Source organism: Frieseomelitta varia, unplaced genomic scaffold (assembly GCF_011392965.1).
Source record: "Frieseomelitta varia isolate USP_RPSP 00005682 unplaced genomic scaffold, Fvar_1.2 scaffold_218, whole genome shotgun sequence".
Classification (NCBI taxonomy): domain Eukaryota; kingdom Metazoa; phylum Arthropoda; class Insecta; order Hymenoptera; family Apidae; genus Frieseomelitta; species Frieseomelitta varia.
The window spans coordinates 56,718-78,923 of NW_025109944.1; the positions used below are offsets into that span (position 1 = coordinate 56,718).

A 22,206-nucleotide genomic window follows, 5' to 3' on the forward strand; every position below is an offset into this window, starting at 1 on the left:
GCGCCAGATAGAGAAATCGATCCAGTCACCTGCCTTCGCACCCCTCGCGTGCGATTACGTCCCCTTTATCGTGGATGAGTCGCGGTCCTACACTGATCCATCCATCCCCTCCGGAATATTCCAGGAATTTTTATGAGGTAAACGCACGTTCACCATCGCCATTTCATCGACTGCTAGCTGTATTTGTTTAATTTCGACCGTGATTTAATAATCCGCGTCATGGACAAATCATTTGAAATGATACGACGATTTTATTTACTCGTTTTGTCTTTCATTTCCTGGAACATTCTAAGAACACCGATCGAAATCGTCGTCCTTCCTGTGATTGGTCTTTTTTCAAGCATGTTATTTTCTATGTGGAAAGGTAATTCTTTCCTCTCTGTGATAAGAATGAACCTTCTTACTTCCTAATAATTCAGAGTTTCTATGTTTAATCCTTTCTGTATCGTAAGGAAATAATTCACCCTCCCCCTTTTTACAGATTTTTAACATTTTCGCTATGAAAAAATAAAAATTCCACTTCCTTCTCTTTAATAATTCTTCCAAATTGTTGAATTAAAATTCTACACCCTTTTCAAAATAATTCATTCCCCTTTTTACAGTTTTTTTTTTTAATCTCTAGCAATTATTTCCGCAATTGAGAAACAAATGTACTTTATTTTTATCCCCCTGTGTCGAGATTAATATTCCCAGAAGTTTCCACGTAAACGACGTCACGATCGCAGAATAAAAATTCTTACTTCCTAATAATTCAGAGTTTCTATGTTTAATCTTTCTGTATTCTAAGGAAATAATTCACTCCCCCTTTTTACAGATTTCTAACCACAACATGTCGCTATGAAAAAATAAAAATTCCACTTCCTTCTTTCATTCTTCAATAACTCTTCCAAATTCTACACCCTTTCAAAAATAATTCATCCCCCTTTTTACAGTTTTTCTTTTTAATCTCTCCTAATTCTTTCCGCAATTAAGAAACAAATATACTTTGCTTTTATCCCCCTGTGTTGAGATTAATATTCCCAGAAGTTTCCACGTAAACGACGTCACGATCGCAGAATAAAAATTCTTACTTCCTAATAATTCAGAGTTTCTATGTTTAATCTTTCTCTATTCTAAGAAAATAATTCACTCCCCCTTTTTACAGACTTCTAACCACAACATGTCGCTATGAAAAAATAAAAATTCCACTTCTTTCTCTTCAATAACTCTTCCAAATTATTGAATTAAAATTCTACACCCTTTTAAAAATAATTCATCCCTCTTTTTACAGTTTTTCTTTTTAATCTCTCCTAATTCTTTCCGCAATTGAGAAACAAATATACTTTGCTTTTATCCCCCCTGCGTCGAGATTAATATTCCCAGAAGTTTCCACGTAAACAACGTCACGATCGCAGAATAAAAATTCTTACTTCCTAATAATTCAGAATTTCTATATTTAATCTTTCTCTATCGTAAGGAAATAATTCACTCCCCCTTTTTACAGATTTCTAACCACAACATGTCGCTATGAAAAAATAAAAATTCCACTTCCTTCTTTCACTCTTCAATAACTCTTCCAAATTCTACACCCTTTTAAAAATAATTCATCTCCCTTTTTACAGTTTTTCTTTTTAATCGCTCCTAATTCTTTCCGCAATTGAGAAACAAATATATTTTGCTTTTATCCCCCCTGTGTCGAGATTAATATTCCCAGAAGTTTCCACGTAAACGACGACGTCACGACGATCGTTGTGACACCGGCGACGGATCGAGTAATCGCTACGCCGGGCGAGATCGATCGATCGCAGCGGCTGCTCGAGATAGCCACGTATATATTTAAAGACCGGCTTCCGGTGTCGTCGTAGACTGTATTTCGATTAACGAGGCACACATCCGCGCGCAAAGTGCACGTATTCCGGAGAATGACTTCACTCGCTTGCAGGTGTGCATTGTATTTAGATGATATCGATTGCGGGTCGCACGTCATAGGTCGGCCTAGAATCGACCCCTCGTGACACAGTTACACTCTGGTTACACGGTGCTCTGGCACGAAAGTCATCACGAAATCCGTGGTATTACTATCCTCGACAGCTGAGTTGCAAATGGCTAAAGAACCATCTTTCTTTTTCAGACTTTTTGTCGCCTTTTTCCTTTCTCTAGCTCAGATTCGAAAGAAGACCGATTCCATTCGTCTCTGTATAAAGTGAAAAGTTTTACGAGGTTCGTGCGATATTTATTCGTGCATTTTATGTACATAAGTATTATTACGTGTATTATGCAGAGCACTTTGGAATTTCGTTAATGTTGCAATGACTGACGCGATTGCTTAAACTAATTTGAGAGCGACGAATTGAACGATATTCGCTGTGAACGTATGTTTGCTGAAAACCAGTGTACGTGAGTGAATAGTCAGTGTTGATGATTTGTTTGTTTCAAATCTGACCAATATAATTGTGATCGTTTTACTAGAGTGTTAATGAAATGTCAGAATGTATGATATATTTCTAAAGTAATATAACATTCAGAATTTTTCATTTTATTTCATTAATCTTTTTTTTTTAACGATCGTAATTACGAAGATTAATTCAATATTTTTGTTTATTCGAGTGAAATTACAACGAAAAATTACTTATTTAGAACCTATTACGTTCCAAAGATACATGTTCTTTGAAAATAATCGAACGACGAAAGTTAAACGTGTTATTGCAAAAGAATGTTTTTGAAATCAAAAAGATTTCGAAAATATCGAAGAGACACGCGTGTAACTACCAAAAACCAAATAAAAAGACATTTTCAATAATACGAATTTTAAAAGTGTTCCTTAAAAGTAAAAGATATGGCCTGTCTATAGTTCTTTCCTATAATCTTCATATTGTATGAATCATACACGTGATTTAAGCGGAATAAAAAATTTATTTCAAAGAACTCGAAGAAGCATGATGTCCAGCTACAAAATTATGTAACAATAAAATTGCAATTAAATTTTACAATTAAATTTTACAATTAAATTTTACAACTACTTCTCCGTAAAGAGTAAGTATAATTTTTTTTGCATTTTTTTATATACTCCCTAAAATAAGAAAAAAAGAAAATCGTTGGCTACAAAGTAAAATCGTTGCAACGAGACAGAGTTGGCATGTCGAAAATTTCGGCGCGGACCATCTGTCGCGATATTATCTTATCGATGAAAATTTTGTAATACTTTGGAAAACGAAGTGAACGATAAGAGGCAAATATAGCGCACACGAGCTTCGCTGGTAATCTCTTAAAGATAATTGCAGCTCATTGGATCAAGAATAACGACATTACGGAATAATTGTCAAACCTCATGCGATCGGGGCTTACGTGACCGCGAGGAAGCTACTTGCATAACGAGTCTTCGGGCGGTTTTCCGTCAATTCACGATGACATAACTCTCTCCGTTTGACGAGCATATCGGGTACTGTTTCACGTTGGTCACAACGAGCGTGGACCTCGATTCGATTGAAGTTACGACGTGGTTTCTTTGAAAAATGGAAACCGTATTTCTCTGAGTCGACGGCAACGCGAATTTTTAATTAATTTGCAAACGCAAACGGCTGCCGATTCGCGGACAATGATCGATCGAGAAGGAACGAAATTTGTTCGTTTAAGCAAGTTCGAAAGTTCGACGTATGTCGATATTCGAAACACTTGAAGTATATTTTACAAACTCTAAAAGCGGAGAAATGATTGTGAATTATGCATCTATCGATAGATCCAGTATGATCCTGATTACATTACACTATGCTCAATTTCTCAAATTTCCCGATAATCAAAGCATATTTTATAGCATTCTGCACACGTACGTTTCACTAACTTACAAATGACTATTACAAACGAAATAATATACCGAAACGTAGACATTTTCAAATTACCAAATGCAATTCTTTTATGTAGAATGATCCCAAAAATAAACGTGAAAACTAGAATTAAAAAAAAGTATTCTTCAATTTAATATATTAAAATTAAAAAAAAGATAAAATTATAATTAAATAAATTAAATTTCTTAAAATAATAAAATCAAATAAATAAACTATTATTATTAAACAAATTATATAAATTAATTCAATCATTTTTAAAATGTTAAATTTAAAAATTTTATTTTTTGATGACCAAATTCATAATTTATACTAATTAATAATAATAATCCTAAAATTCTTTCACATACTATAAATATTAAAAATATAAAAAATAATCATAATCTATATATATATATATATATAAAATAAAAATTATATGTAAAAATTCTATTGTAATTAAAAATCGTAAATAATAATAACTTTTAATAAATATAATTTTTACGTGAATAATCTGCGTATAATACTCATGTTGAATTCTAAACACGTGTTTTACTGTAAATGACTAAATGTTAATTAGGAGTGAAATTGTACAATAAAAAATTAACGTCGATCATCATATTATCGAACACAAAATATTAAACTAAAGAAACGAATACAAATGATCCACGTGTAATTATTGAAAAGAATTAAATTCAATTTTAGTGAGAGGAGAATTCTTCAATAACCTACACTTCTTTAACTACAAGTCTACATTAGAATATTGGTGGGAAGTGTACCTCACACACAAAATAATTCCAACAAACAAGGAAATCACGTATCCGCGAGTTAAACTCGGTTAAGTTCGATCGTATCTTTCGGATTTTCCCGGGAATCGAGCTGAGGGGATGAAAAGATGAGAGGGCGCCGCTCGGGCAAACAGGTCGATACGACATGCGCGCTCATTCTCCATCGACGACTCTGCTGGAATGGACCCGTGCTGATTCTGCAGTTGTAAAACGCATCACGTCAAGAGAAGTCTCGTGTTCTGTGTCGTCTGTTCGAGACACGATGACCGGAATAAATGACGAATAAATTAGCGAGCGAGGTAAAAAGATGCGGAGGCTCGATCGTGATGTAACGTGAAATTTGTGTTGTTTCGGTTACCGGTGTCTCTTTCTTTGCGATCTCGGCGATTCAAGTTGAACAGAGCGCAAGAGGAGTAAGAAATTACACAAAATGGGGACTAGATTCGCAGCGTGTGAGTACGAGATTAAAGTAATACAACCTTCCATGTATTTGTCACCGGAGAATTTGGATCTCCACGCGAATTTATAGTTCTGAAAGTATAATTAAGAAAGAGAACCACGGTGGTAAATTATTTTCCGCACCAAGTATCACGGAGAGCATTGTATTTCGAATATTTTGCATGTTACGCGCAATATTGCGTAATTTTTTTCACTTTGAAATTTTCTGGAAAAGTTTGTAAAAGTTCGAAGTCTGTTTATTATGATTTATGTCAAATTTTATTAGAATAGATTAGACTAGGTCTACACACGTGTTTCGTTTAACTCCTAACTGGTATATCGTCGAATTACATTGGTCGCAGTAACAATTTAAATTTCTCATTCGCTCAATTTTGAAATTTTATAACTAGTCAGAGAGAATGTAAAATACAAAGTAAAATTTTAGTGATCTAACATAAGTTACTATAATCCAATGATACTGTTTCACAGTTAATTCACAGCGAATGACTTACAAATGGATGTACAAATATCTTTTCAGACTCGTTAAAATTGACTAGCCTCCACGATTACTATCAGAGACTTCTCCACGGAAGTCAACCTGTACCTTCCGGCCTTGACATGGCAAACACACTCAAGTTCTTCTCTCAAATGCTGCTGTGTAAGTATCTCGGTACCATTTCATCCATAACTTTTCTTTTGGTATTATCATTAATTTATACCTGATTTCGCAGCTCTGTTGAAAGAGGTTCACGAATCGCCACTCGAAATGGTGAAATCACAAAAGTACGACGCGGAGCGCATGGCGCTTTACCCGAACTTGGATTACAAACAGCTGTACAACGCCCTCACTCAGCTGATCGACGTTGTTTCCTCCATTCACATCGGTCTACAAGGTTTGCTCTATATTTTTCGATTTCAGCATTTACACCGAGCAAAATTTTCACCAAAAACTATCGTTATATAAATTTTGTATTGTACGATATGTATCGTGTGTATTCTAGTATTTTGATTTATTTTTATTTTTTATTTATACACACATGGAATGCAATGTTGCTCGCAACATGTTGAACGAATTCGTGTTTCGTTGATTTACATTCCAGCGTTTGGCCAAGCATTGCTACAATGTCTCGCGTGTCTGTTGCCATTTCTGGATCACGATCTGATCGACAACGTGGCCTACCTCACGGCCAGCTCCATTTCGGTGCTTCCAATGGAACTTCATCAAGATATCGTCAACTATCTTTGTTACTACATTCTGCCATTCACCATCAGTAAGTGTTTCGTTATTAAACTATTTTGACACGTGGTGGACGAAAAATATAGACCGCGATGATATTAAATGCAAATGTAGTGAGCGTAGCCATTGTGACATTTCGGTGTCGTAATAATTTATAATATTAATTACCGTGGTACTTTGTAAATATTGTAGTGCATATTTTACGAGCAGTCAAAAATAAAAAAAACGTGTTTCCTGGCGACAACTTATTAATTAAAATTTGTATGAAATGTGTTCAGCAAGGAAGACCGAGGATGGAACGGAAAACGCAGCCAGCCAATCGATAGCAGCCGTTATCATGATGATCTTTCAATATTCCAGTAACCCAGGTTATAATTTTGATTTTCGTATTTTATTCGAAATGTATTTTTATTATTTTGTAGTTGCAGTGGTTATTAATTCTATGATTATAAGATAATAAAAAAATATGGTATCGATAACAACAACATTAACATGATATTAAATCTACTAATAATTATCATATTAAAATCAATAATTAATTTACTATAATAAATAATATTTAATATTATGTATATAAATTATTTTATTATATTTATTATCTTTATTTTAATATTATATATAAATTATTTTATTTTGTACAGTATCACTACCATATCAATTTTATTATTTTATAACAACATCAACGACAGTGAAAATTGTCTAAACGTTCAGCACACCATTGCCAACTACTGGAGTGTCTAATGGCACTGAAACCAGGCGTTGTCAAGGACATTCTCTGCGTGGTTGCTTATGGCACAGCTCCTGCAAGAGCCTCAGCAGCGAAATTGTTATTCTACTACTGGCCATCGTTCAATCCGAACCTCTTCGATCGCAGAGCGGTTTTAGTAAAATTCGCAAGTACGTCTTTCACGGTATCTAGCTATATCCAAAACCTCATACACGAATGAAATCGAAGATATCGAGTTTCGTTGAAATCATCAACAGATGATCTGGCACCGTTCGTTTGTCAAAGAGATTCCTGTCCGAACGCGGGCAACGCCGAAGCTGGCAAAGTGTGTTACGATCATCGGATATCCATCACGTTCGCTACCGAGACACCGCCACCCATGTATCTCTGCATCGAGTGCGCGAACGAGATACACAGGGCGCATCCGAATCAACTGTTCTACGACATCTTGCACCCCATGCAACAGGTGTCGATGATATGCGAAAACAAGGTGAGTCATTAATTGACGATCAACTTTGAACAAATGTACTGCTGCATGCCGAAGAGTTTTTATTAGTGTTTTCTTTATTATTGCATATTTTCTGCAAATATTATTCAACATTTAAGTGAGTGTTGAATGAATGATATGAAATGATCTTTTCTGTACGTCGGTAATTAAAATCTCAGAGGATAATTGGCATCATGTAATTTTGGAATTATGTGCTCATATGTCTGAAAAATATTATATATAATAGATAATATAATAATATAATATATATAATATTGTATATAATAATATAATATATATAATATTATATATATTTTGAAAAATATTTATTGTATCTACATTTCATCGATACGCGATTACAAAGATATGATCATATGATTTATGTAAGTGAACAAAATTGCAATTATATAAAGTCGAAATTGAATGTCGTTCGATAGTACATATATATTGACATAACTCGGTTTGTATCTTTTTCTGTTAGAAGAGGAAACCTTGTAATAAATTGTAGCTTGCCTCTACAATTATATAGAATCTGAGTTGTAACAATTGTCATAAATAATTCATCTCGTATTTTTCGAATTGATAAAGCAGTGAGTATAAAAGATTTCTAAAATGTAGATGCCTGAATGTACAAGTGCAGTAATTCCCAAATGACAGGACAGTTGTAGAAAATCAACAGGAAAATACCCAATCCTTTAACGTTGTACATAATCTTGTAACAATTTCAATCTATATAATAGATATTAGACCCAAAATTGCTACAAATTCACTGCTTTAAACCACCTCAGAATTGCAAGGCCACGGACAAGTCGGCGATCAGTGTTTGTTTCTCCACCGAGTGCGCCAGTTACAACGGGAACCATCCGATTCGTTATTGCCAGAAGTGCCACAACAATCGACACGACAAAGGTCGGGGCGAGGACCACGTGTATCACACAGCGTTGCCGCACATATCGAAGATGGATCCACAGACGCAGGCCTACATGGTCCAGGCGATTGTCAGGTGAGATGCTCTTACTTCCAACATTCTCGTTCCCTATCTGCTGAAATATCCTGTATCGCTTAACGTTCGAAAGTTATCGGGACAGGGATGGGGGCTATGGTTGGGACAAGGGACACTAACAGTCGTTGTAATTTGCACGAGTTTAATTGGGACGCTGTCGCGACTAGGGAGAAGAGACTCGACTTGTCAGTATTCGAAATTTTCGACACGACAGTTTCGTATGGACCACTCTCAACTGGTATCGCTGAATTCTAGAAATCTAGAATTAGGTATTAACTCGTCGTGGACCAATTAATTTTGTAAGGATTCTTGGAGGGAATGATTTTTTTGTAAAATTATAGTGGGCCAGGGAAATATTCGAATCCATAGATTGCGCGCGTCATGTATGAAAGTTATGTTTGAAATTTCATTTTGATGGTGAATTTTGGAACCGAAAGATGTATGTACGAGTTGTAAGATGTTTATTCGAAACATATATCTAATGAATAATTAATATATAGTATGTAAAGTTATCTGAAGCGTACAGTTGTGTATTGTAACTCTATTATATTATATTAGCCTAAGCAAAAGTGTCAAATGAAGGATTAATTAATATAATGGATAATTTATTATCCATATTTTATCCATAATTATACATATATATATGTATCATTAAATAATTTATTATAAATAATTATGTATATAGAAATTACTAATTTCTAACATAAGTGTACATTTCAAAATTATCACAGTAATATATATATTACTCAATATCGCTAACATCGTACAAAGTTTGAATACTTTCACAAACAATTGTATATAACAAATCTATTTTATATTCTTTAGTCTACCGTAAATTTTTCCCTTTATTCTTTGCATTTTAATCTGTCTGACGTAAGTTCCACCCTTTAATGTTTCTCTAACAGTTCTACTGTCAAATTATAAATTAATTTCGTCGAATCGTCAAAAATATCAAACGTGCTGAATTTTGATAACTATATAAATGTAAATTTCAACAATCACCTACAAACGATACCATTTGAGAATCAATTGAAGATGAATAAAAACTCGAAGCGTCTCATTGTCGTTCGGTCTTTTAGAATTCTCATTCAAATGCCAGAGTCTCTTGTCTCTAACGTATCGTCGATGTCGAAGCCTCTTTCTGCGACAGAAAGTGTTCTTTTGACGACGTGGACGTATGCGACGCACGTTGATACAGTTCGATTGGTTCTATCCGTGTTTACCAACCCACAGATCGCGACCATCGTCGTACTTTTAATCCGCTCGTTTAATAATACACACGCGTGACTCAAGTTTTTCTCGGAAAGGAAAAAGAGAGAGAGAGAAAAAAAAGAAAGCAAATAAATTCACTATTGCAACCCTTAAAATGGCATCGTTGAGTCACAGACGACCATAACAATTTACATTACATTACCAACAACAAAGCTCATGGTGTTTCATCCTCTCGTATTGCCATGTTGCCATGATATAAAATCGAATTAAAGGAATCCCAGTAAATCGAGTAATCTAATGTTAAATTGTTAGTCTGGCCAGTGGCTCAACAATATCAGTTTAAGGTGAAAGATGAAGAGTTCACTTCGCCGTTTCGTCGTTCGCTGAATAAAGAAGTGAAAAATAAACAAAGAAATTAAATAATTAACGGGCTTATCAGTTAATGACTTATTTAACGACAACAGGTCGCATCCAAGCGATGGTTGTTAATCACTTATCCACGATGTTCGATCATCGTAATGTGTTCGACAGTATTGTGACAACACGATGACGCGTACTAACGAATGATCGCAGGATCATTGTTGCTTTGCGTGTTTGTTCGTGCTGGTCCATCCTGCTTGGTAAGACATTATGCTGTAACCACGTTCAATGGGAAAACTGAACTCAAAAAATCACCTGTATCCTGCTTAGACTCGAAGCAGAACGTCGTGTTTTTCTTCCTCGCATTGAATTGTTGGGCGTTCGAGGTCGCAGTGGCTCCCGTTCAACGTGGTTGATCGATGCTCCATATTATTGTTTTTGAATATTCACAGAAACGGACGAGATGTCGCATGCCACCCTGTTCAAATCGGGACCGTACCTTCCGCCTTTCTTTTTATTATATTCGATAGCTGTTCCGCGTACATCTCGATCCGTCATTGACGCTCGACGTCTCACCGACTTCGAAAGTCTCTCTCTGTGCGTTTATCGAGGATCGACAGATATTTTCTATACAACCGGAAACTGAGGCGAGGAAGTTCAATTTCGAAAATTTCGAAGGAAAAAGGAAAAAACGATAGAAAAAGGAATTAGGATTCGATGAATCCAAGCTTCGATGGAACTCTCGTCGACTGAAAGCACTTTCGATGTATAATGTGTTATCGTAAATAAAATTGTTATCGTGTTTATATAATATCGTTATCGTATTGTGAGTAACGATCATGATATGTGTCAAGGTATCTAATCTTTCTCGATATATGATTTAAAAAATTTCCACTAAAATTGTCTTTGAGAACCATAGAGGAGAGTCACGCAGCGGTATTGGCCAATATTTATGTCTTTTGCTAATTAGAAAAATAGTTTTTCTCCTTCTTAATCAATCCATAACACGCGAAGTTTATAGATACATTTTGCCTATGAACATTTAATATTTAAATATAGTAGAATATTTAATATTTCTTAAACATTAAGTTGCGATAAAAGTCACCTAATTATTTAAAATCTTTTGACCAACAATATTCATTTGATCACGAGATGCTTTACTTATAAGACGTTTAAAAAGAATGAACATGTTACAATATAGTGAATGTGTCAAAAGCACATTTATCGCATGCTCTTCGTTCAGTACTAAACTTCTAGATTTTTGGCCACTTTAACGAATACTAGGGTTGTTCATTCCAAACACATACAAGACCAAGAAATAATTTCTCACAGAATTACGAGTCAATTTTCTTTAAATTATAAATATAATTATAATAAAATTGTAAGAGAATCACAGAATCTTGTTAATTTTGATATCGACGTCAATATTAATAATACTATAAATTAATGTAATATATAGTATTATTAATATTATTAGTATTAATAATTATAACATTATATATGACATAGTATTAGTAATATTATAACATTATATTATTATATTATTATAACATTATATTATTAATATCATAGTAGTATTAATAATATTAATAATACTATAAATTAATGTAATATATAGTATTATTAATATTATTAGTATTAATAATTATAATATTATATGCAACATAGTATTAATAATTAATATTATAACATTATATTATTAATATCATACTAGTATTAATAACATTAATAATACTATAAATTAACGTAACTGTTATACCGAGGATAGTCCAAGTTACGGTAAGAAAAAATCCGAGACGGGGTCAGTACCGCGCGATTCTCCCTTATATGCCAACTTGTGATAAGACATACGCGAGTTGGTCAGTCAGGAAACGTTCAGTGGAAAGTAGGGCACCTCGGGGTCGCCTCGAAAATCGTTTGAGCGACGTTCGAAGCCGGATGGCGGCTAGCGCGGACAAGTTTTTCTCTCCGAGTTGTCCACAAAAAGCGAGAGAGAGAGAGAGAGAGATACGAGCGTGACTCCGAAGCATTCAGCCTCACAGTAGAGAGCATAGGAAAAGTGCACCTTAAAAGTTGCAATGCGAGGACACCACAGCCAGTATCGCATCCTGGGTACCGACGCACCACAGGCTTGGTACCGTTTCCACACAAATAAAAAACGGACCCACTCTGGTGCAGGCTTGAATAGATACCCATTAACCGAGACACACTGGTATGCTGCACGAACAGAAAACACTACTTTACTACGGGACATTAATTCAATTTGGGAATCTCACTTCTTTTTTTTCCTTCCCCGTTCTTTCTTCGATCGTTATTTTCATCAACTACTGGCGAAAGTTCGTACGGCATTTTGTCAGTAACTGAATTACAGTAGCGTGTACACGTGTCTGATTTTCAATTATTTCCTGAAACTTGTATGTCAATATATTAGTACACGTTGAACAGAAATATTGTCTGTGCGCTGTGTGGAAAATGTTCTGTAGATCTCAAGTTGAACTCGCTGCTTCTCTTTGGAAATTCAAGATGGTCCAATTAATTATTGTCATTGATAAATGAAACGATGATTTATATTTCATACACAAATCGGACAGCGAAAAATTTCTATTTTCGTATTTTTCACGAGTCTAGATAATATAGGGAATGCAGCGTGAGAAGAAGATTCAAACCTAGGAAAAGGCAGCGGAAATATTCCAATAACGTGACGACAAGAATATTGGAACGTCAGTACTTTTGTTTGACAAAGAGGATCTCGTACGAATTTTTCCCAGTATCCGATAAAATAGAATCACGACTCTGTGAAAGATCAAATTTCTTTATAAATTTGTTTCTCTTCTAATTTTTTTCCAACCTTTCTTTCTTCCTTTTCTTCTGTTCTTCCTTTGGTGTTTGGAATTCTACTTCTCGAGTATCGACACACCAACTACTGCATGTTGTTTTTGAACATAATGAAACTAGCATGAATCACCGTGTAGCTAGAATCACAGAACTGAACAGTGAATTATTATATTTGTTGTCACGTGAAATAGAAAGTTCTTTCGAGATTTCTCTCAACCTGATCTGATTGTCTATATAACTGGATATAATTTCGCGCAGCGGGCGCGATCCGAGGTCGCGTCTGATCGATCATCAGTTGTGGTCGACGTAGATCAATCGGATTTCTCTTGATCTCGAATGTTTTTCAAAGACATGGCTGAACAGTGGATCGACATTGTCACTGTTCGAATACAAATTTTCGCGAACTGTTTTCACGATCGATATCGTCGATCACAAAATACAACGGAGGGCAAAAGAAAGATTGAAATTGGCACTTGTCTAGTTAACTATTATTATTAATTACTAAGTGGATATTTCTTTTATCGACATTCTATTGGAAGATGTTACTCTTAGATATGTTCCATTTTAGAAAATTCTAAATAATCTCGTGCTCATTTGCTTTTTAAAACTTTCTTCTGTCCTCTGTAAAATACAAGTGAAATGAAGATGGATCGTGAGAAAGTTCAAACTATACCATTGAACGTGGAAGCCTCGATTCTTCGACGTTCGGTGCTCTTTCGTTTTCTCGCTCGCTTGAAATCGTTAGAATACAAGTTCCAAAACGTCTCATGAAAATAATATATTATATATTGACACTAGAATTACCAGATTTGCAATCATTCGGAGGAATTTTACAGACTTATAATTGTAGATTTTTCAAGGATTCGAATGATCTATGAAAGTTTTATGTTCTCTACTGTAGTGTAATCTTTGTCCAGTTTCTCCTATGGTACTAAATTTTTACACTTCAATCACCGATAGTGTTCTAGTGTTGATCAAATTTCGATTTCTCCCAGACTCGGTACAATTTACATGTTATAAATGAATTTTGCAACTATTTATAATTAAAATTTTTGATCAAACACGTGTTGATAATTTCGTGAGCCATTTGTATTTCCAGAATCATTTAAATTTCATTCAATCATCTACCAATTCCAAGCGAGCGACTGGAAGAGCTTGGTGCTGAAACTGAGCAAGTCCTGACTTTGAAATTGAAACAAAAATTGAATTGTATATATCGAACAATCACTGTACTTGATTCTCAATCGCCTCTTCCGTCGGTTTATTAAAACACGCATCGAACTCGTTTGATTCTTACACCGAAAACTTCAAACAAACATCAACAATTTTATTAAAAGAAGAAAAAGAAACATACTTGCTCGTTCCTTTGCGTCAGGCTCTTTAATCTAATTCTCAAATAGTATCATTGAGCCACTGGCGCGACCGTAATAACTCACAGTTGAATCACTCGATTCGATTTATTTTCAAATTAATTTCGTCGTCGATCGACAATTATTCGATTTCAAGTTTAATCTCACCAGTATCACTTTTGTTAATATGAACTTGACTGTAGTGACAAAGTGAAATCAAAAAAAAAAAGTGCACCGGTGACCCAGCGATACTACTCGAGGATCATAGCCTCAGAGAATGTCGATCACCGTTAAATGATCTATCTCTTCCAAAATTACAATCGTCTCGAAAAAAATTGCCTGCTGTGAGCCGACCACAACCAGACGTGGCCGTGGATCGCGTGCAACGCGCGTCTAACCAAATCTCTTCTCTACTTGCAGCCTGCTTAAGGAAGCTGAACCGCTAAGTATGGATAGTAATCGAGACATCTCGGAAATAAGTACTAATAAGGGAAGCGCAGGATTCCCAGGGAGCGGCGGCGGAAGCAGCGGGGCCGGTTCCGGTAGCGGAAGCGGCGGCCAGTTCGATTCGGCGACGTTGGAGGAGAGACAGCTACTAGGGAGATACGGTGTCTGGCTGCTAGTGGGTCTTTGCACCCCGAACCAAGACACCTCGATCGAAATACTCGGCCGTTTATTGTCAATGCTATTTCATTGGTTTCATGTTACTGCCTACTCTTTCGATGGTACTAAAAAAAGCCTTATGCACCTTATCTTTTCTGTTGGTAATTTAACACTTCGCATATTTATACACTTAATGAACGTAGAACGTAGATGAGCGGTGGATGGGCGGCGGAGGGTCGTTGGACGAAGTCGCGATGTCGCTTCGAAATTCTCGAAATGGAGAAGTTGCGTCGAAGGGTTACGAGTTTCACTCTGTCTTTGAAAATTTTTCGAGATGTATATATATATATGTGTATTTTTTTTTTTTTTTTTATAATAATTTGTTTGATCTGTCTTGCGGCTACAGCGAATGCGCGTTCTCAGGCAAGTACAAAGCCTTGCTCAAAAGTCGTATGACGAGTATTACAATGTTCAAATTGAAAGAATTTTATGAATCAATCAAGTTATACTGAAAATATTAACTTTACCAAAGATAATTAATTCAGTATATTTGTGCTAAAAGTAAATTAAATTGAAAATATGTCACATTGTAAATTGCAGCTTCAAAATTTTATCAACTATGGTAAATACCAATTATTGAAAATAAAAGATGTTCTTTGATATTTTCTTCAAAATTAAAAAAAATCAAGTAATATCACATCAAGGAAGTATTCATACTGAAAAGTATTTATATAATGTATCATAGATATCATTTCAAAATTTTAATATATTTTGTTATTACATTATTACACTTCGAAATTGTCTTAACTTTTGAGCGGAAGTGTTCAACAGAACAGCAAAAAAAAAAAAAAAATACGTAAATTACAAATATACATGCACTTCGGTCTTCACAATATTTTAATACTAAGAACGTGCATTTCGCTGTAACCATAGTTTCAGTTCGAAGCGACACGAGACTCGAGCATCTCGAGCCCATCACTATAGACCGTAGGTAGTCCTTGGCCGCGATCGTAGGCACATTCGATCGAAAACGCTCAACTTTCCCATTGGTTTTCGTTCTTTTTCTTTCGCTTTGTCTCTTCGGATGCTTTCAATGCTCACATGTGACTGACTAGCCCGTGTTTTCACACTCGACACGGTATTCAACAAGTTAGACAAAGTGGTAATCAGAAAAGAACGAAACGAATTATATTCTCGTGATTAGGTAAAGAAAAAGAAGACATTCATACGTTCACACGTTTGTCAGTGTCTCGACAAAAGCTTGATCGTGAACACTAACACCGTTCGACATGTTCTAATTTGAATAGCTTTCAATGTTGTCTCCCTGTTTTTCTCTTTCTCTGTCTCTGTCTAAATTCTCCTTACTTTTGGTGTCTATAAATTGTACCAGTAAATCAATGTATTCGATGTATGTTCCTGTGTCCAACTCGTTGTCGTAGAGGCGTCAACTTCGCAGCTGTTTTATCTTTGTTTGTTGTTTTTTATTGTCACGTTTTATATTGTTTCGGAATCTGTTCTCTCTTACTGTGTGTCATTGTCTAATAGAACTCGTAATTTCTTTTAGACATAAAATTTGTATTTGTTGTCCATTTCTTCTCTCTCTCTCTCTCTCTCTCTCTCTCTCTCTCTTTCTTTCTTTGCCATGGAATTAGAATCGTTTAAAATTTGTCTTGTATAAATTCATTGAAAGTATTATATAAATACCCAAGAGAGACCATATGGATCATTCTTGAATGTGATCCAAGGAAAAATAACTTAAATACGCAAGATTCGCATATAGCTTACAACGGAGGTTAATTTATTACTGTGACAAGATTTTTAACTAATTTTCAGTAAACGACAAAAAGCAATTAAGATTAAATTTGTATATTATGTTCTTTGTGTCAAATAATACAAAACTTAAAACTATTAAGCATATTAATGTTATTGCATTGAAATGTTACCAAAGCGGTCTGAAATGAGAACTTTTGAAGGAAGTTTGTTAAAAATAATGGAAATTTGCTTTGAAAACAACTTCGTGAAATTACGTAATTGCATAAAAACAAGTTAATCCTTAAATAATAAATAAAAGTTTTCATCGTCGAGAAAATGTATCAAAATAAACTTCGTTTGTTCCTCGCATCGCACGGAATGGGCAAGAATATAAAAGTAATATTGACACAAGTGCAATTCGAAATTCTCGCGTCAGAACGACAACCTGCTAGGTTGACGCCTATGCGTTAAATTGCCTTTACGTGTGCATGCCACACACATACACAAGGAGCCTTCTCTCGAAAAATCTCCGGAACAGAAAAAAAAAGTAAGAGTGCGTCTGCGTCGCGGCTGATCGAGCCTCTGAATGATCGATGCATAGGATCTATGGAAATTCCGACGCTGTCGCAAATTGTGCTCCGCGACGCTGAAAGAATATCGCACCAAGTTCCTATGCATCGAAGTAGCGAAATCCCACATCGAGAATTGCCGCGAAAAGAAAACGAAAAAGGAAACAAAAAAAAAAAAAAAAATGTGAGCTCGCGAGTAGTTTTCTAGATAAAAATACAACTCGATTGTTAAGAAAAAAAAGAAAAAAAAATTACTTTGAATTTCTTCGAGTTGTCGATATGTAGAGATACTTCTCTCGCATGCTGTTGAAGTAACACCGCTAATATGTACATACAGTAATTCAATGGGCTTTGTACTTTCCCTGTATCTTTGCTGTGCAATCCGAAATTCCGCTTCTGTGTCGTTTCCGTTCGAAAAATAAAAAAAAAAAAAAAAAGCACACGAACTAAACCAGATACTATCGGTTTCTACGGTAAATCCGACCTGAGTGATATCCTCGAAACGTACTTTACCAAAAAGGTTCACGTATGTGACTGTGAATATTTGATCGAATGTGGTTTTTCACTGTAGGACAAGCGGAGAGCGCGTTGGAGAAGTTGAAAACCGAATACGTTTGCGGATGGTTGTCGGAGGTGATGAAAACGCACTACGAGGTTTTCATTTCCTGTCTTCTCCCACATCCGGCGGATTACGTACGAGTCGGAGGACACTGGTGCGAACAACGACAAACAGACGGCGGATATTTATGAGAAATTTACGCCTTTGTGGACTAATATGAACGAAAATAATCGATCTGTCAAATAGGAAGAATTCTAGCAAGAATTCTATTTCATAGATCTTTCTCGTGTTAAATGATCGTACAATTTATTTTAGTTTCCCACAGTTCCATAAAAATCCGCAGTCTAGTGATAAAAAGAATTCTTCGTAGGAATTAATTATTCCTTGTGAACTGATTATTGTTTGACTATGAATCAATAATCTGGGATTAATCAATTCAGATTAATTTAATAATTAATTGATTTAGAATTGAATTGCTTGATTTCCGAATTTCTTATTTCATTGAATCTTGCCACTGTGCTAATCTCTGTTACAGAGAATATATTATGTTATCATAAAAATAATAATATATATATTATTATTTTTATGATAACATAATATATTCTCTCTTAATATATATAATAATATAATAATAACATAATATATTCTATATATTCTATATATATAATAATAACACAATATATAATATATTCTATATTAATACATAATATATTCTATATATTCTATATATATAATAATAACATAATATATTCTCTCTTAATATATATAATAATATATATATATTGAGAGAGAATATATTATGTTATCATAAAAGTAATAATATATTATATATTATTATACAAATACAAATGACCCCCTGTAACCCAACAATGTTAATTCAACGATAGAGATTAATTTACAGAAGCGTATAAACAAAGCTGTCGTTTATAAACGAACGATTCTAATTAAGGGAGACACTGGCTTCGAGAACGTCACACCTGAAAGATGGCCTAAATCGCCTGTTCTGCTTGGTTCCCTACGAAGTGATCACCCCAGACGTCTGGGACTACGTGATGCCACATTGGATGGAGGCTATGGTGAACGACGTACCAGAGTACGAGCTTCACGAGCTAAAAATGATCCTATGGTAACGTAACGTCTAAAAAAAAAAAGAAAATTCTTCGATTTTTGAAAATATTGATAATCGTTCGATCGTGGTCTTTCAGCAAAATTTTGGATCGAGACATGAGCCCCCTGGGCTTCGACGCTAAGAAGATGTACAACTTTGTGGCGAAACGGTTCGTCAATACATGTGCAAAGGTTCAAGAACAGGCTCTGAATTGGCTGCAAACACTCACTATGTTGGAGATTAGTATCCCTCTCTGTCAACTGTTCTCCATGTTCAGCGACGGTGTGGCTGTTATGGGATCCATGAATATTGCCGAGTCTGAACAGAAACCCAGCAAAGGAACGAAGAAAGAGGACGAGGAAGGGAACGCTATTTGTAAGTTTACTTGTTGAAATGTAGACTGTAGTAAAGCTCCGTTTAAGATTTAAAATAACGATTGAGAAAGAAATGTTCGAGGCAGAGTGGAAGTGAAGAGGTTTATCATTAGTATATTCATAATTAAAATATTAAAATGTTAAAAGTATGGAGATTTATTGAAGTAATATTAAAATAATGGAGGTTCGATAAATTTAATATTAAAATAAAGGAGCTTTCATAAATTAATATTATATTACATACACTACAAAAATGATATGTAATACAATATTAATTTATGAAAGAAATGAACCAAAAGTGAAGAGGTTTATCATTAATATATTCATAATTAAAATATTAAAGTATTAAAGTATGGAGATTTATTAAAGTAATATTAAAATAATGGAGGTTCGATAAATTTAATATTAAAATAAAGGAGCTTTCATAAATTAATCATATTATATACACTACAAAAAAGATATGTAACAATTTATGAAAGAAATGAACCAAAAGTGAAGAGGTTTATCATTAATATATTCATAATTAAAATATTAAAATATTATATAATTAAAATATTAGAATATTAAAGTATGGAGATTTATTAAAGTAATATTAAAATAATGGAGGTTCGATAAATTTAATATTAAAATAAAAGAGCTTTCATAAATTAATCATATTACATACACTACAAAAAAGATATGTAACAATTTATGAAAGAAATGAACCAAAAGTGAAGAGGTTTATCATTAATATATTCATAATTAAAATATTATAATATTAGAGTGTTGAAGATTTATTAAAGTAATATTAAAATAAAGCTTTCATAAATTAATATTATTGCATACACTACAAAAAGGGTATGTAATACAATATTAATTTATGAAAGAAATGAACCAAAAGTGAAGAGGTTTATCAATAGATATATATACACAGGTTCTGTGGTCGAAAACGAATCGGGAAAGTCAACGCCATTGTCCGACGACGTCGTACCAACACCGAGGCACATGGAATTCACTACCAACGCGGAGTTGAACTTATCCTGCTGCATTCTTATGCTCGACATATTACTAAAACAGGTATCTATGCAACTGGAACGTATTCTAAAGAGGCGTCTGACGAACGAGGAGTAACCTAATGAAATTGCGCGAAATATTGGAAGATGGAGTTGCAGAACATAGACAAGCACACAGGGATCAACACGTGGGTCTGCAGGGACGCGTGTCGTTTGATGAAGTCGATCGTCGCCTCGAATTGGAACAACTGTCACGTGTGCAACACGGACACCGAGTGCACCTACTGCGAGTCCAGCGTGATCTGGCACCAATTATGTTTGCAGTTGGTCACCTACATGGCACCGGAAAATCCAGCTTATCCGCCTGACGTGAGTCCCTTGTGCCAACATTACAAAACACCATTTATTGGAACGATATGCTGTTTTGAAATTGAAATTCTATCGCGCAAACTTCTCGAACTTATGTCGACTGTGTTTCTCGACAAGTTTGCGTAAACGGAGAGTTCTATTGTCAGAAATTTTCCATCCAAGCTTTGTGAATTTCTCTGATTTCTGTTCAGAAAATCGTGGACGAAACGGCGGAAGACCACGGTCGTAAAAGTCCCGAGACATCGCGAAAAGGGGACTCCAAGTCCGACGTGGTGATCAGTATGCCGGTGGCGGAAATGCACTCGGTCGGCGGCGTTCTCGCGCACATGCCTCAGGTACACCCTAACGATAAAGATTGTTCTTTATTTCGCTGACAAATTTGATATGTTCTCTTGTTACACGATCTTGTTACACTGCCTAAGAGACACAGCGTCTTTCTTTCTATCTCTCTGTGCAACAACACTTTCTGCAACAACAATATACGCAGCATGCTGTTCGTCTAAAAAAAAACAAAAAAAAACAAAAAAAAAAAAAAACAAGAGTATATCTCTATTTTATTGTAACGATATATATATATATATATACATACACACACACACACGTGTGTGTGTGTGTGTGTGTGTGTGTGTATGCGTGTATGTGTGTATGTATATGTACCTATATTGCATATACATACATGTGTATATACACACATAGACACACGTTCGAATAAGTATTTTTTCGGCTGCCGTATATACGTATTTATTCTTCGATCGATCGAACCACACGCTCACTCACAGGGAGATTAAAAAAATGAAAAGAGGGATAGGACAGGGAGAAAAGTGTACGCGTATCATGACGCACGAATACATTGGCGCAGGTACAGACGGAAGTTCAAACGAGGCTTTTATCGATCGACGGTTACAGAGAGTAACCGCTGACTGAATTCTTTCTTTCTGGTTATCGAGCGATAACAGCCTCCGTTTTTTTTTTTCGATTTCTCGCTCTTTCACGAAAGGTAAGGAGTCGAATTGAATCAGCCCGGAGGAGGTTTACTTTGTGGAAGAGGATTTCTGGTATGGTTATGTACGGGGTGTTCTTTTTTTTCTTTTTTTTTTTTTATTTTTGGTTTTGTTTTCAAGCAAGCTGTCTCTGCGCTGAAAAGCACAGGCAACGAATTTTGGGGATGGTACGATACTGAGGAGAATTTTGAGGGTGTCATTAGGATTGGAGCTTACGCGGGATGAGCGAAGGTTGGAAAATATCGGTGTCAAGTCTGGAAAGTCTTGAACTGTGACTCGAATTTAACCTAATTAAATTAACCCTTTCATACGTACTAGGTAACTTAAGATACTTGTAATAATTAGTTTAATTACTAGTGGTTCAAAGAGGACAACACGTTAGGATATACGGAATATAAATATAGTGAAAAGTATATATTTATAGATGAATGGATTCTTGGTTCGTTATATACGCTCCTCATTCGGTATTAAATTCTTAGACTTTTGATAATTTCGACGAGCACGCGAAAGGTTAATCGAGATCTAACCTAGAATTCTAATTCAAATTCAAACCCCTATTTTGTAAATAATATTCTCCTGCGAAGAGCCTATAATTCTAAGGATATAAAAATGGCTTAAAAAAAAAAAAAAGAAAAAAAAATGAAAA

The 22,206-nt window shown here is 34.9% G+C and overlaps 1 protein-coding gene across 3 annotated transcripts; it reads left to right on the forward strand.

The window, feature by feature from the left end:
- The first annotated feature begins 1,826 nt into the window (after positions 1–1,826).
- On the forward strand, positions 1,827–21,091 carry LOC122527447 (protein unc-79 homolog). Of its 3 annotated transcripts, none has more exons than XM_043651652.1 (16): positions 1,827–2,470; positions 4,503–5,037; positions 5,562–5,681; positions 5,755–5,916; positions 6,124–6,294; positions 6,539–6,628; positions 6,972–7,157; positions 7,245–7,477; positions 8,263–8,477; positions 14,654–14,997; positions 17,729–17,870; positions 18,666–18,842; positions 18,922–19,199; positions 20,112–20,254; positions 20,338–20,559; positions 20,751–21,091. In XM_043651652.1, exons 2-16 carry the CDS (start codon positions 5,016–5,018, stop codon positions 20,931–20,933), a joined length of 2,688 nt encoding a protein of 895 aa, XP_043507587.1. In that variant the 5' UTR covers positions 1,827–2,470; positions 4,503–5,015; the 3' UTR covers positions 20,934–21,091. The 3 variants fall into 3 exon arrangements, with proteins under 3 accessions (XP_043507587.1, XP_043507589.1, XP_043507588.1); XM_043651654.1 differs by having other exon boundaries at positions 14,654–14,958; XM_043651653.1 differs by lacking the exon at positions 1,827–2,470 and adding an exon at positions 2,996–3,012.
- The last annotated feature ends 1,115 nt before the right edge of the window (positions 21,092–22,206 follow it).